The 17,565-nt window shown below is 34.3% G+C and overlaps 1 protein-coding gene across 5 annotated transcripts in view; it reads right to left on the bottom strand.

The window, feature by feature from the left end:
• LOC128221874 (protein piccolo-like) overlaps positions 1-17,565 on the bottom strand; it is a 76,968-nt gene that overhangs the window by 44,413 nt on the left and 14,990 nt on the right. For all 5 annotated transcript variants that reach the window (XM_052930500.1, XM_052930501.1, XM_052930502.1 and 2 more), the window contains exon 3: positions 443-686. In XM_052930500.1, coding sequence (XP_052786460.1) covers positions 443-686 — 244 coding nt within the window. The remainder of the gene's footprint in view (positions 1-442; positions 687-17,565) is intronic.

Genomic DNA, 17,565 nt, shown 5'->3' with positions numbered 1-17,565 from the left:
TGTTAGGGTGGGCGCATTTTTATAGGTAGGGTCCGGTTACCCGAAACAGACATATTTTTTTTAGGCCTTACATGCAAAGCCTTAACAAGTATAACTAAATTAAAGAATGAAGGAGCAAAATTTACATTTTATGCATTTGATGCAACTATATTCCCATCACCCCTATTGGTTGGGAATAAAAACTATTCAACTTATTAACTTGTGGAATATCAAGAAAAGGTGAAAAGATAATTTGATCGTATTTAGGAATGCAAAAATAAACAAAAGGGTTGACTAAGGTATATTAATGTTAATCAATATAATACTTGTATATCCACAAGAGCTTGAAAACACATCACAGTACTGCTATTTATGGAACATGGGGACCTGTGTATTGTCTACAGTTTATCACTTTAACAATGAACTACCTAATCTACTTATCCAATAGTAGCAACTGACTTACCTTTTCTGTTCTACCCGACAAGGACACTGATGGCCCTGATCCGTGTGAATCTACCGCTTCGACAACCACTGGTTGTGATGTGTGATCTAGAACCGGTTTCACAACTGAAGCATCTGGCATGGAGAGAGTTGCCACACCCATTGCCTTTAAATCAGGCTCATCTCTGGTGTCAGATCTTCTAGTGTCTAAATCATCAAACATCATCTTGCACCTGAAGACCCCTTGTCCCTTGTCGCCTTCCATTCTGAAACAGAGAGCAAAAGCTTTAATGTAACGGAAACTTACTCCAAGTTGCAAACACTGGACAAAAAACATGCAATTTGATATCGCAGAGGCAGTGCGCTCGACAGTTTCACCGCTTCTTACCAGAATCTCAAAGTTGAATAATAAAGGGCTATAATTTGCATTATATGCAGTATTTAATTATCTGACTTGATAAGATGTAGGTTGGATGGTTTTGATCCTTGGTATCAAGTTGAATGCAATACATCAAGTAGTTGCTGTAATATTGGCACAGTTGCCAAACTTGATTTTCACAAGCAATTGTGTAAGACACAGGAATGACAGACAGCGCACCATCCAATAACAAATATGCCCCCCACCTGAGCACCATGTTGTCAGGATTATTTATTTGGTCAATTGAATGAAATATGCATGGACCTCAAAATTTTAGAGCCATGGGTGCAGGCAGCGTGAAGTTATCACACAGACAAGCTTTTTGTGATCCAGGTCACAGTGACTTTGACCTGATGACCCCTTAATTTAAAAGGGGTCTTCTACAGGTCAGGCCCAACCCCTTAGTCAAGTTTGATGATCATGTTGTTTGTCTGTTTATAATGTTTTGTTTTTTTCTTCCGAAATTTACGAAATTCAAAGGCTCATTTGGGGAAAATCATCGGAGGATCCGCCGCACATACTAGCTACGACAAAGTAGGGTAAAACTGCAGTGTCTATAACTTAGGTGAATAATAATAGTAGTTTACTACATCTCCCAAAATATATATTTCGGTAATCGAATATTCGAATATTTGATCAAAAGAATTAATTACCGAATATAAATTTTGCCATTGGTTTGCATCCCTAATTTATAGACAATGATGTTCAGGGCTTTTCTAAAGTACCCACGGGTCCGACTATAGGACCCATTCCCAAAGCAAAATATAAGATATTTTTCCCAATCTTCAGAAAAAAATCCCAATCAAAAATGTTTTTATTTTTTTTAGCAAGCTCCCATGCAGAAATTATTTCAATGTTCTTTTTCAAATCCTAACAATTCCTATGATTTCTTAGCAAATATGTTTTCTCATTTGCAAAACATTGGAATTCTTTGGAATAGACAATCCTAACAAATCCAAAGAATTCTTAAGACTTCTTTGGATATTTATATATTGGAAAAGAAAGGAAAAGATTGGAATAATAATCCAAACTTATCCTAGCTTTTCTGAATTGGAAAAAAGTTGTCATTACTTAGAAATGCAACCATTTTTCTGTAAAATGAAAATCCAAACATTTGGATTAGTTAGGAATTTAGTATCATGACATTGAGCACATAGGACAACTTACTCTATAAGAATTCAACAGTTTCCTTTTTCAGATTTTTTTCAATATAATGTCTAATGTTTACCAATGGTATTGATTAATATTTGTGAGTAGTATTTTGTTTTCACCTGTTGCACAGAATTAATCAAACCATCAGTTGATGAGGTATTTTCATGAACCTAACTTCTTGAACTTGAATCATCGAAATTAAATGAATGTGATGAACTGTTTAACCATTTAAAAGATGAGACAACCAGCAGAATATAATGAGATGCATCAGCAACAGGCAGATAGTTGAGGTAGCTGTAGTTACAACTGACTGTTGCATTTAGAGTAACACTATTGGCCCAGTCATAACCCAAAGATTATAAATAAAAAAATAAATAACATGCTTAAAGAAAATTCCATATCAAAATAACATGAACATTAAAATTAAATTTATTTTAATTAAAGCACCACATATATCATATGTATCATGTAAGGTGCCATGGATTGTTCCACTCACAGGTGATTGTCACATTGCCTGGATACAGTAATATATTTTTATAATTTTTTATATATTTTTTATATTTTTATTATTTATTATTTCGGTCAAGATAGTGAATATGTCATTTAAAAAAAAAATATTACTAACTTTTCCATGAAAAATTGTGGAATATTTTTTAAAATGATATATATTCACTATCTTGACAAAAAAATTAAATAAAAAAAAATTAAAAAAAATATTTAAAAAAAAAAAATATATATATATATATATATCTGTATCCAGGCAATATGACGAGCACCTGTGGTAAACACTGGTTAATTAGTTGCCAAACAAGTTAAATGTACCTTCTTTCAAGGTTCACTAAACTAAAACGACCCTACAATCATTGACAATGACGCAAGGCGATGTCCAGAGTTTTTCTTCCAACTTCCGGTTTCGCTTACGTCTTTATTAATTAGAAATAAAATTAGATGGACCATGATCTCTGAGAATGGGGAAAAATGCAATTGATTTGCTTGTAATTGATTGTCTCTCAAATATTTACTAAAAAATAAAAATTCTAACGTAGCTATATATTCTAACGGTTACGCATTTAAGACGAAACGCTCTTCACTGGCGGGGGTAATTTCGAACTCCCGCTATTTTTGTCGGAATAATGCGCCAAATAAACTGAAGTGTTGTTTTGTTTATTTAAGGTAAGTTCAAGCGAAGTAAGGGGTGTAATTCAATTACTTTTATAACGATCTTTTACGTTAACATTATTGTTTAAAATAACATAGCAACATTTTGAAGTAATGAGCAAATATGTTTTGTTGTAATACATTTTCGCGACAAACGTACGAAATACGTTTGTGTAGAAACACAGTTAAATGAATGTTTGTGACTTACGCGTACAGCTAATACTTCATTGTTATATATTTTAACAGCTATTATATTTGTTTCTTAATGTATGTAAGCTAATTTTGTCTAGAAAAATAATCAATTGCCATAAAGGGTCGGCAGCGATGCAAAAGTGGGTGGGGAAGGTCAAAAACTAAAACGTTTAAAAAGTCCATGTTTTATATAGTTTTGAGGAACGATCTTTTAGGGGTGTGAAACATATATTATTGGCAACAAGTTTTGGGGTAGTAAGGAGTTAACAAATTTTACAATAAAAGATTAATTAATATTTTGGATCAAAAAAACTTTCACATTTATTCAAAAAAGTCTGTTGACATTGCTTATCACTTTGTTTTTTTTATGTCAAAATGCCCCAGACTACCTATTCAACAATGTTGTGAGTTCTTTATTATATTTTGTCAAATAAATAACCACTATGCAAGCAAATTATAGTTTAGTGTCTGAAATGATGTTTCATATATTTTAGCCGGCCTAAAGGAGCTAACAAAGATATCATCAGTCCACAAAGGAATCAACCAGTGAAGGAGAAAAACATTCAAAGCTGTAAATTGCCAAATCAATCAGTGAGTAGACTATTTTTAAAGCACATGGTAAGATTTCCATGTTGCAATGGATAAATGGGTATGAGTCATGCTTGTGAAATATTGAACCTTAAAACTTGAACCTTAAAACTAAGTAGAAATTGATATTTTTAACATTTTAAATTGTGGTCCTTCAATGGGTTTTTGCATCGCTGCTGACCCTTGACCTTTTAAATAACCACTATGCAAGCAAATTATAGTTTAGTGTCTGAAATGATGTTTTGTCTATTTTAGCCGGCCTTAAGGAGCTAACAAAGAAATCATCAGTCCACAAAAGAATCAACCAGTGAAGGAGAAAAACATTCAAAGCTGTAAATTGCCAAATCCATCAGTGAGTAGACTATTTTTCAATGCACATTGATTTTGAAAACAATATTGTGGATGTGTGGAGTGGATTTTATTTGTAACGGACAAACACTATTAAGAATCTTGAAAAAAAATCAGACTTGATATATTTGAGCACTTTGGTTCGAACAAATAAAATAATATATCATTAATTTATATACCGGTGACATTGAAATCTTAATTTGCACTGATTTGATAACCAACTCGCCGTTAGAAATTGGAAACTATTGGCAGTACAAATAAAAAAAGAAATATTTTTCAGGTTGGAAGATGGATGTCAAAGTCTCAGACAAAAGCTTCTTGAGTTAAGAAAAGATCACTTCAACAAAAACAAGCACGAGAAGAATGGCTGCAAAAAATATTTTCGCAGATGCGTTTCCTCATCAAGTGTATAAGGAAAACGGACCTGTCTACAGAGACTAGATGTAAATGTCAAGGACTGAAATGAGCAATTCAATGGCTCATTTCTAATTGTGTTAAGTGTCATAAAAAATTAAAACTGTTATAAATGGACATGTAGTAATGATGAAATTATCATCCTGTTGCGAATAACATTTACTTATTCATGAACTTAGTTCATGAATGACATTTTGAAAAAATCATGTTCATTAACTGTCAAGTTCATTAACTAAGTGGGAGTTCATGAACATGATTTGTCCAAATTGTCATTCTTGAATAGTTCATGTTATTCTCAAAAAGCACATGCTTGACGTCACTGACATGGATATTAATTTGATGGGACTAAAGAAGCTCCATACATGGAAAATGACAAATGCGAATCAATTAATACGCTGTCTAGAATAAAAAATAACAACTGTATAACTAATTTTATCAGTAAATACAAACATGTGAGTCTAGCCCGCTGATGCCAAAAATTAAGTCATTAATAACTATGCATTTAAATTCCAGAATGACCTTTATGAACCATTAATGTACAGGTGATATTTATTGTTTCTTAAATACAATAACTTTATAAACTGTGTTAGTTTGAATTTTTTATCCATGTTTTCATGCACATTGGTTAAAAGTACATGTTTGAAAAATATAATGATATAATTAAGGAGAGATAACTGTTTTACTTGCGTTGATGCTGTAAGAGCGTAGAAGGGCATGTTAGAGCATCTTGGGTCATTTGCTTGCTTACCCTACTGCGTTCATACAGCATAAAAGCAGTAAAATGTGAGCATTACTTATAATTTTAATACATAATGAAAAAAATGTTCATTTCGGTTAAACAGTAGGAGTATCACAGGCAGAAAAAGGACTTGCAGTTTACTCTAGATTGATCATGGTGTTAAAGACCTTCGCCAACAGTTATGTATTAAATAATGCAATTGAGTATTTGTTCTTTTAGAAATGTAACCAACAACATATGTTGGTATGAAAGAATAGCTGATTTTGTAATGTATTATAATATATTTGTTTTAAATGACTAATCCTTAATTAAGAAAAGTAATCTACATTTCATGATGAAATGGAATTGGTTGCGTAAAACTGGAGCTTACAAGAAAGTGTTTTCTATTTTCTTGTTGACTAATTTTTTTCATAATAGTGGTTGACATTTTTATTTTTAAACAAGAAAGTTATAATGTACCTTTTGATATCAAATGGTTTTCTACGACATGTGCAACTTAAATCATGACATGTTGTCTGTAAATTTGTCTCACATGCATTCTGGTGAACAGGCTTTATCACTAATCACTCAGCAAAACATTGGATTACTTAAGAATTTGGTAGATATAAAATGATAAGAAAACCTAAGAATTCTTGGGAACTCCTAACAAATCCTATGTTTTTCAATTTGACTCCAATGGGTAAAAATCCAATGTTTTTCATCTAGGAATACAAAGGAAAAGATAGGAATTTTGCATCCAGATTCAGTTCGGAATACTTAGGAAAACATTGGATTGTGGGGCCAATACCGCCCATGTTTTCCAAAGTATTCCAACTCAGAAAAACATTGGATTACTTAAGAATTTGGTAGATATAAAATGATAAGAAAACTTAAGAATTCTTGGGAACTCCTAACAAATCCTATATGTTTTCCAATTTGACTCCAATGGGTAAAAATCCAATGTTTTCCATCTAGGAATACAAAGGAAAAGATAGGAATTTTGCATCCAGGTTCGGTTCGGAATACTTAGGAAAACATTGGATTTTGGGGCCAATACCGCCCATGTTTTCCAAAGTATTCCAACTCTTTATTCCTAGGAATAGATAGGAAAAGATTGGAAATTCTAAGAATTAAATCCTAAGATTTCTTAGGATATTCTTAAGAATACTTAGGAAATCCAATTTAATTTCTGCAAGGGAGTCTTTTTACATGTACTGGTTCATTTACAAAATTCTGATAAATTATGCGATTTTTTTATTATTGAACTTGGAAATCATTGATTTTCATCACATTCAGATATCTATATGAAATATTATCTGTCATGATCGATTTATTGCAATAGATATTTACACCCATTAGGATTGATATTTCAGCCATTTAGGTCTTTTGAAGGGAAATAAACTTTTATTAAATCAAATCCTAATTTGCTGGAGACAAGACAGCTTTTTCTTTTAACTGTTATTCCCAATTTCGGCATTTTCACAACACAAAATTTCCCTACATGTCTAGGGTCTTTTTCCCAAATTGGGCAGAAAAAGCCCTGATGTTGCCATTTAACTTTCAGGTCAACTTAAGGTGGCATTTGAACTGAATGTGCAACGTAAAGCAGGACAAAAATTATCAAAGGGCAATAACTCAAAAATATGGAAGCAAGAGTTATGGTTCTTGTGCACTGCACTTGCCCTCAATGAGATCTATCTAGCTATAAAGTTTCAAGTTGATACCTTTTATATTCTTCAATATATGCCTCGGAGAAAACTTGAAGCAAGAACATTAACAAAGTGCAATTACTCTAACACTAAACCAGACTTCCCGAAAGTTGAAAAAAGTGGCAGACATTCGGTCTGACAAGACATAAAAATCTGTCAGACCGAAAGAAAATCTGTCAGACCGAAACAAAAGGAACAAAAAACGAAGTAATAACATTGCTTTATTCATCAATAGCAGCTTATTTCTTTATTAAGGCTTTATAGTATGTCTCTTATGAAAATCATCACTCTGTCAAAATTCAAAAGTTCATATTGATATTCAAAACACTCCTAATTATAATCAAGGTTTGTCACAGAGAGTGTTAAATCTCCATTTCAAGAGCCTGATGTAAGGACTTTTTCAGTGTTGGACAGGGTGACAACCTCCTGTGATGCCAATGGTTCTGGTGTAGTATGTTTGATTATATGCAGGCACATCTAGACTCTGCCTAAAAGTGCAAAATATATCATGGACAGTGGATGTACAAATAAACTTTTATCAATAAAATAATGTTGTTTTTTTCACAAATAAAATGCCTTTCACAACATGCCAAATATTATATTACAGTGGTGAATTTAGATTACACTTACCTTATTATGGATTTAGTTTCTTTTGTACAGAATAAATTATTTTTTAAATTTAAAAGGTAGAGCTATTTTTTAAGATAGAAGTAATAATTGCCTACCAGCAAATTGTCCATAACTTTCTGTTTCTGGAGGTTTGAGTTTCACCATCATCATCGCAGGTTATTACTTGCTTTTCTTTGTCAATAACGAGTCATTTCCTATTTCTTTGCAATTTCACAAAATAATTCTTCCATGACATTTCGTATCATATTCATTTTCCTTTCAGAGCATTCATCGATTGAAAAGTTTCTCTTTATTTAACTAGCATTCGTAAAATGTTAGAGAAGCCATGTTTGATGCGCAAATGACTGACATTATGTAACATGCGCACCGATTGGTTCTTCTACGGGCACTGTGCCGAAAGCGGCCAATGAAAACTTGTGTAACGTTTTTCTAAGGCCCTCATGCTAAAATCTGGTTACCGGAATTTTATGCTAAATTCCGGTCACCGGGAATAAAAAATAGCCGTACAGTCGGACCGATTTTTGTTCAGAAATCGTCGGACCGGATCAAAATTTGCCGGTCATGTCCGTCGGACCGACGACTTTCGGGAAGTCTGCTAAACAAGAGCTGTCACAGACACAGCGTGCTCGACTATTCCGACGCTTTTAGGTGTATGGATTGAAAAGTATTGGCGAAACATGATGGACCACTGTTAGATTAGATTTCAATACAATACATGATGTGCTGGGATATTTTCATCAAGCATTTTGACAAAATTATGCCCTTTTTCTACTCAGAGGTGGTACGCAAACTTTAACGTAAATTCTAAGTCGAAAATAGGGGCATAATTTTGTCAAAATGCTTGATAGAGTTACCTCCTCCTGTGTATAGGGTGGGGGCATGATGGTGAACAAGTGTGCAAAGTTTCAAAGCCAGATGTCAATGTGGCTTTGAAAATATTTGAGGTGGTTTGCAAACTTGTAACTTAAATTCTGAGTAGAAAAAGGGCATAATTTTGTCAAAATGCTTGATAGAGTTACCTCCTCCTGTGTACAGGTTGGGGACTCGGTGGTGAACATGCGTGAAATGTTTCAAAGCCAGATGTCAATGGACTTTGGAAATATTTGAGGTGGTACGCAAATTTTAACATAAATTCTAAGTAAAAAAAGGGGTATAATTTTGTCAAAATGCTTGATAAAGTTACCTCCTCCTGTGTATAGGGTGGGGGCATGATGGTGAACAAGTGTGCAAAGTTTCAAAGCCATAGGTCAATGGACTTTGAAGATATTTCTGGTTGTACGCAAACATTAACATAAGTGGTTACGGCGACGCTCGGGTGAGTAGGATAGCTCTCCTTATTTTTCGAGTAGTCAAGCTAAAAAGCTAAAGTTACTGTTAGTGTGCACTGCACTTGCCCTCCATGAGATCTATCTACATATGAAATTCCTCTTATATTCTACAATATATGCCCCGGACAAAACTTTAAGCATGAAAATTAAAGCTGCACTCTCACAGATTGAACGCTTAGACAACTTTTTAATATTTTGTCCTGGAGCGAGACGATTTTTGCGAAAATCCATGAAAACCAGTTATATTAGTCTGCTGTCAAAAGATAAGATCGCAGATTTTTATATTTAAGTTTAAAAATTGATGTTTCATGCATTTTTCTTAAACTGTTAGTAACAGTTTAAGCCATAAAACATGAATTTTCGAACGAAAATATGAAAATCTACGATCTGATCTTTTGTCAGTAATCTTATATCATTGGTTTGCAGATATTTACGCAAAAATGTGAAAACCTGGTTAAAAAGTTGTAAAAGTGGTAAATCTGTGAGAGTGCAGCTTTAACAAGGGCAATAACTTTAACAATATGGAAGCAAGAGTAACAGTTCTTGTGTGCACTGCACTTGCCCTGAATGAGATCTTAAACTACATATGGAAGTTTAAGTTGATACCACTAATAGAGAGATGTGCCCCTTACTAGTGATAACAGGACGCGGATTGCCACTAAAGGGCAGTGACTAAAAATATATCATTTTTATAGTCATTGCCCTTAAAGGCTTTGTCGGCATCCGCGTCCGTCCTGTTGAGTGGCGACAACATTTTAGAACCCAGAGGGAACCCTGACATATACTATTAGCAGGGAATTGCTAGCAAATGGCAAGGGATGTGGTCTGGAATATTATAATACTATCCTGAATCTGAATTTGACAGTAATTTGATTTAGTTTGTGTGTGTGTCTGTATGTGTGTGTGTGTGTGGGGGGGGGGGGGGGTAGTACTCACATTCAGTATTATATTCAAGTTCATTTATGTTTAGGTTCCCTGTTACAAAATAAACATGCACTAGAAGACTAGAAACTGTGGTTAAAAAGCCTAAATTCATCCCACAAGGGGCGTTGCCCCCTTGACCCTAACTGGGGGAGGACACCCAGACCCCCCCCCTCCCGCCTTCTTTTTGGATATTCCCTGCTACTTAAATTAATTTCTACACCCCTGTCTATCATGATCATATTTTATTTCAGGAGTGTCATCACTGTGGGGGAACGGACACCAGATATAGCTCAAAAAGTGATAAATCGATAAGCATTTGATTTTGACACATGGAAAGTTTTCTATCATTTTTTGTATTTTATGGTTATATATTTATCAAAATCGAAGAGTTTCAAATAACTTGACCCTGTGCAATACACGACTGATGGAAATGTGTCTCCTCTTTTGTATAATAGCCCAATTCTCGCCGAAAGTTGCATGATTGCTCACAAATGTTCATTCATGTGGTACGATTTCCAACATTAATCAACAAATTGAAAATAAGAATAAAAACTGAATTGAGTGATTTCATTGTAATTACATTATCTAGTAATGTGTAAGATATCAATACGATATGCTTTGTTGTTACGGAGATATCCATACCTTTTGATGCCCTGGCGGTGTACTGCGGATGGATGAAGCAAATAAATAACTGCACAGGGGAGAGCTATTAAGAGGACTGAGGATAGTAACGATGTTATTAGAATAACGAGACTATTATAATGATAACGGCCATTTACCTATACGCGAGCTCGAGGGAAATTGTTTGATGTTGTCCATATCGAGGGATGAGAGCAAAAATAATGTTGCTGTTTTTTATATCTGTATGCACTTGAAACTGATTCATTAATATAGATTAGTTAACCATGACATGTTTTTCACAAGCATCAACGTTCGAGTCGCAAATATCTAAATAATTTAAATATGCCTCAATGGCATGGAAAACTCCACAATCCCCTCATCTAAAGAAAGTGCACATTGCCAAGTCACTGAACAAGACAATGTTTATTTTCATCATGGACAGCTCCAGAATCCTACTTCAGCACGCGGTCCCATCTGGCCAGACAGTCAACAAGGCGTACTACACGAAGGTAAACTGTTATTTCTTAACACTAAAATTATATTTTGACAAAACATACATCTTTGTTATATTGTTATTATGCGCTATCAGCATATAAGATGTAATGTTTATGCTCTATCATCATAATTTAAAAAATGTGATTAAGTGAAAAAGACAAAAATGTTAAATCATATGGATTTTTAATTAAATTATTGCGGATAATTCGCCGGGAATTGACCAGTGACAACAGGACAAAGCATACAAGTCATCGGGCCGAGGATACGCTAATGACAATTGATTTCTTTGGATATGAGCGTCTGCAGCATCCTCCATACAGTCCAGACCTGGCTCCTATATGGATTTCGCTTTGTTCCCTAGGTTAAAGGGTGAACTTCGAGGCGGGAAGTTTGAATTATTACAGGAACTGGCGATTGCTGCTCAGACGCATATCCGGTGATACGAGTTGGTGTGGTTCAGAGATGTGTTTGATAAGTGGGTGGAAGACACTGTAAATGTGTCACTGTGTGCGGGAATATTTTGAAAAGGTGTAACGTTAAACGTGACATCATGTTTTGTTTGTTGTACAAAGTGCTCCGTGTTGTTCTTGGTTATAATTAATAGGGTCATGCTATTTTATTGTATGTTGTTTGTGTCCTGTAAAATTTGCAACACCGCTTCCAAATACATTTGTCTACCATACTGTTATTAGTTTGGTTTTAAAGTAAACAGTTTAGACATCATAAGCAGAGTCTGGAAACTTGACATTGCCAAATACTTCACCGGCATTTATTGAATGAATGTTAAAAATATGAAAGGTTGAACATGTTTGCAAAAAAGTTGCAGACAATCATTAGATAAAAACATTTTTCTTAGTGTAAGAGTTTTAGCTGTTACAGCACTCTTGTGACCAATGTCAGCTGTCAAGTTAATCTTCTAATGCTTGAATGTCTGTTTTCTCTTAATATCATGCCAAGAGATCAACTTTCAGACCTAACCAACAATTTACATAAAAAACTTGACTGGACAGAACTGAAGTCCATATTTCAGGTAATGTGATTTCAACTCATGTGCTGAGACTTCTGTAGTTTGACCAAATTTGCAAGTTAGCTCAATAACTTAAATAAGGTACTTGATAAATTGAATTTCCTGCTGGTTAGAGAGAAGCTAGGATTCTGCACAAAAACTGGGAGTCAATCAGGGATGATAACAGAGCCAAGTTGCCAATCCTAAAAATGTCTGCATGGGGTTCAGGGGGCCGCTAAAGGTCCCGATGGGTCCAGGGCAAAGCTCTGGTGGGGGACAAGGGGGGCGAAGCTATCAGTATTTCAGGCTTTCTAATACCCTTTTTTGCCTTAGAATAGTGTTCAAGGAGTAAAGCTGCGGTTTTTATACTGGCCGAAAAGCGCAGCTCTTCGCAAAAGCTGCGGTTTTGGTTTGTGCCTTTTGGGTAAAAAAACGCAGCTTTTGCGAAGCACTGCGTTTTTACTAAAAAGAATATTTTGTGAACCTTGGTGCAGTTTTAGCCAGAAAACCCCCACAACTTTTGTGAAAAAAGCTTCAGGTTTTGTTTTTTTTAAATGCAGCTTTAAGAAGCCTTGTTTTTTAGTATTTGCCCTCAAAACTGATATTTTGTCTTCCCACCTAACAATTTCTGATGTTATTCAAATCTAAACAACAAAAAAAATAATAATAAAGATAGATCACATTTATAGCAATCAAGTTTACTCTCATTAATTTTATTGCAAAACTTCCCCAATAAAGAATAAAACAAAAACATTATGATCTTTTATTGCTGTATCAAAATGTGAAATTGTTAAATATCCTTATATTGGTATATTTTGTTAAATTAATTTTTATTTACTGATACTTTAATCTCTATTAAACCAAGGGTCCTTCTGAGCTATTGAGTAATATTTTTTTGACAACACCTGAACAAATAGAATTGAGTATATCCTGTAATGCATGGGTTCTAGTTATGGCAGATTTATTCACCATTTATAAATGGTACGTTAGAAGATAGTTCAGAATGCATAATATATACAAATTAAGTTTTTTTATGAGCTACATTGAAAGTTACGGACGTTACTCAACATGCTTTGACATTGGTTTGACATAAAAATAAAGTGCTAAATTGGAGATGAATGTTAATTTACAACAAGTTGGATGCACAGTGTACATGCCCATAGTGATCATTTCTCAAACATTGTAATGTAAAAAAGAATAAAACATTAAATTGTAAGTGTTACGGACGTTACCCAAATTTTTGGACTTTACATTTGTTTCTACATATCAGATTTGACTTCTAAACTTATATTAGCTTTGTAATCTCTTCATTACAACGTAGACTATAATGTATGTACTTTGTAAATGTTTATTTGAAGGTAGGAAACAATTCTGGACAAAATAATGTTCGGATGTTACTGTTGACAGTTTGACCAAAATTCTGTTTGGACGTTACTATTGACATAGGGCATTGGATTAAAGCACCATATTATATTAAAAACCAACAAATTACATGCCCTATGGGTAAGAGGTACCTAAAATGCATGAGAGAGAGAGAGAGAGAGAGAGAGAGGAGAGAGAGAGAGAGAGAGAGAGAGAGAGGAGAGAGAGAGAGAAGAGAGAGAGAGAGAGAGACACCTGACGACGGTACTACTGACCTTTATATGAACCCGGTTGGAAACATGTTATGACAATTATCAAGGTCACATGTTCTCTTGGGTGGACACAAAATAAAAGCTTCATAACTTTATTATTTTTCCCTCACCGTTTAAATATATTCTTTTGGTGGGCGAATTGGTGTGCCACAACGTTATATATATAAAAACACTTCTTGAGTTCGGCATTGGAGAAGTTTGGTAATCTATAGCTCTAGGCTAACAAGTATTTCTCCCTAATAGTCGATTTGCCAGATAGAGATTATTGTACAACTTTATCTGTGATGACATCATTTTCATTGTTACACATCATTGCTCACCCCGGACAAGTTGCACAGTGATCTCTATCTGGCAAATCGACTATTACCCTCTAGGATGGACCCTGCACACGGACCTGGCCCCAACGTTATAAACGATACTGAAGTATTTCCATAACTTTATTTGTTTAACTGAAATCGCCTAAATTATAATAGAAAAAATACCACAACAAATGATTGGTTCTCCCCTGTGATAAAGTCAAAGTCTAATTTAACTTAAAAATCTGAACACGGTTTGAACTCTTCTGGATGTCAAGAACAGGGTTCTCCCATACATGTGATAAAGTCAAAGTCTAATTTAACTTAAAAATCTGAACACGGTTTGAACTCTTCTGGATGTCAAGAACAGGGTACTCCCCTGTGATAAAGTCAAAGTCTAATTTAACTTAAAAATCTGAACACGGTTTGAACTCTTCTGGATGTCAAGAACAGGGTTCTCCCCTGTGATAAAGTCAAAGTCACTGTTGGCCATTTAAATCCACCTCTGGCAGCTTCCATGTAACGAAACAACACTTCATCCTCCTGGACATCAATAACCTGAAGTCAGATGAAGACATTGGATGAATAATTAGTCAGATTGACACATTCAATCATTACAAATCAGTAATATAGTGTACTTAATGCTCATTTTTATCATCATTATCTATAGATGTAAAAGTAATAAAAGGCACTAGAGTGCAGGGGCTGTATTCACAAAGCTATTTAGGAAAGACATTGGACGTAAGTGAAAATTTCAAATATGCAGATTTCTAATTCATTTTCAGATATACTTCAATGAAACTTGTCATAAAAAGTTTCATTGAAGTCGTATAGTTAGTAATAGAGAAGTCTGCATTTGAAATTTTGACTTAAGTTTAAGATTTTGTGTGAATACAGCTCCTGCACATGTCTTTTAGTACTGTTACAGCAGTTGTAGCATTCTGGTGTTTGTTGACAACAATATAAAATAGCTGAATGGAAGAAGGCAGTCATTCATCATCAACTTCTGATTTCATCATCATCATCAATTGTAAAGCAACACTCATGATATGAGTGTTGCACCTGCATGCCTTGATTGGACATTATACCAATCATCATCATCATCATCATCATCATCATCATCATCAGCATCAGAAAAGCAACAAATGGTATTCAACTAAGGGTGATGCACCTTTCTGTTAGTATTGTAACAGCATTTGTAGCATTCTGGTTTGTTTGTTGACATCATCATACTATTGCTGAATGAAAAAGGCAGTCACCATGATATCATCATCACCATGGATAGGTAGATCATCATCATCATCATCATCATGGATTGTTAGAGCTAAGTATAACTACATATATCCCTTTATTTACTATAAAAGGTATGTTACATGTACATCATACGACTATGTCTGGATTTAGGTGTTTTATACAATAAATTCATCTTATACAATAAATTCATCTTATGATTGGAAAAGAGTTTTGGTGGGTTAAAACAAAATTTACTTCAGAATGGAGTTGATAGGCAGGAAAAACACTGGACATTGTAGGTCATATAGGGCCGATGAGTATGATTATCATGAAAATCAACATGAATAACATCCTGTCCAATGAAGCGGTGTTCGGAAACTAATAGAGCCCGCCCTCCGGCCGGATCGAACACAGGACCTACCGCTTCCTATCAATGTTTGTGAATCCAAGAATAAATGGAAAGTTCTGTAACATAACAATGTTTCAAACACAAACATATAATGTGAACAATAACTATTAACAAGAACAAAATAAAGAATTCGTTCAAAGCAAGAGACAACTTTGTTTTAAGTGTATACCTCTGCTACAAACAGTTTTCTGTTTTTACTGCATGGCAAGGCAACTTCCACGAATCCACCCAAGTTGAAATTCAACCTGTATATATATATAATTATTTATAATATGGACAGACTGAGACAATTGAATGAGACAATATGAGACAGCGTTTTTCGACGTCATGTCAACACGGATCAGTCGTCAATAAGCTTACGACACTAATATCATGTCAAATTTAACGTCCGTACACAAATGTTGTTATTTATATGAATTCTGTTTTATTCAACTTAAATGTTTCATGTGCAATCATATTTCTTAAATAAACATACGTATTATTCATTCATACAAATTTTAGCACAAGATTGTTTATAGATATAATCAAAATCTATTTGGACGTTATGTAGAACACATTGACATACAGTTTAGGTGTAGAAGTAACGTCCATACATGAAAACAGTTTTATTCCTCTATAATATTACTTCGGATCTGGTTTGTCTCATTTACTTGATCATCAAATCAAATGTAACACATCTTGCAAGTAATGAAACAATATTCTATCAGATACATTCGGAATGTAGATCTGTATGTACAGATGTTATGGGTTGACGTAACAAAAAAACAAAAAGTCATTGTCCAAAATAACGTCTGTGATATTCAAGTGTTTCATGTACTTCAACGACATTCTCTCAATACACTGTCTGTACAGATACATTATGTGAAACATGAAAGTGTTTTTTACCAATAAGATGGTGATTGTAAACTATAATACCATGCAAGAATGATAATATAGTATGTGGACGTTACGTTGGCAGTGTAGACTCAATGCATAGCGGTGTCCACGTGTAACGGGAAAACCAAAATAATGGTCCAAACGTAACGAGCATGCTCAATACAGACGATAACTATCGGGAGGCCCCCAGTATGCCGAGTGAAAACATCGAAAATCCAACACATTGTCATTTGTCATGTATAAGGAGGTTAATAAATCACCCCAATACATGAATACAGTAGAAACACAATATGACAATCATTTTCGGTTTGTACTACGCCCGTTATGCGCTTAAGAACATGATGGACCGACACCAACTTACCTCCTTTGCATCCATGCTAATTTTCGTTGTGTACACCGGGGCCCACAATTGATGACGTAGTACACAACACTGCGTTTCCGAAGTATAACATGTTTATAAAATTGCGTAGTTTTGTATTTAATGATAAATAACCGGACGTTATAGGTTGGACCGACACATTAAACTTTGTGAATAAAAGTTTATAGTGGCGTTTCTGATCATCAGATTCAGGTGCAACGCATAAATATCGCGAAACCAGTGTTTCTTCTTGTAAAATACCGCTCACATCACACAACATTATATGCATGGACGTATCGAGATTCCAATGTTTTCATGCAAAAAAATGGACCGACATAGTAACGTCCTAATGCACTTGTTTATCGGGACAGAAATACAAGAAAACAAACTGATTTAATCAAACTATTTGCGTATTTATATACATACTTTATTGTTGTATTGTTTGTTTCTAATTGCTGTAATTATGAAGCAATATTTACTTTTTTTTTACAGTTTGCATGATAGCACTCGAAAATGTCACAAATAACGTCCCCAAAATCGTCGTTTTTTAACAAATATTTAAAGTTTAAAAATTATTCCTAATAAACAGGACATTTTAGTTATCGTTTACTATATCCTTGATATAAGTTTTGAAAACA

Source organism: Mya arenaria, chromosome 16, assembly GCF_026914265.1.
Source record: "Mya arenaria isolate MELC-2E11 chromosome 16, ASM2691426v1".
Taxonomy (NCBI): domain Eukaryota; kingdom Metazoa; phylum Mollusca; class Bivalvia; order Myida; family Myidae; genus Mya; species Mya arenaria.
This window is presented reverse-complemented; position numbering and strand designations above follow the sequence as displayed.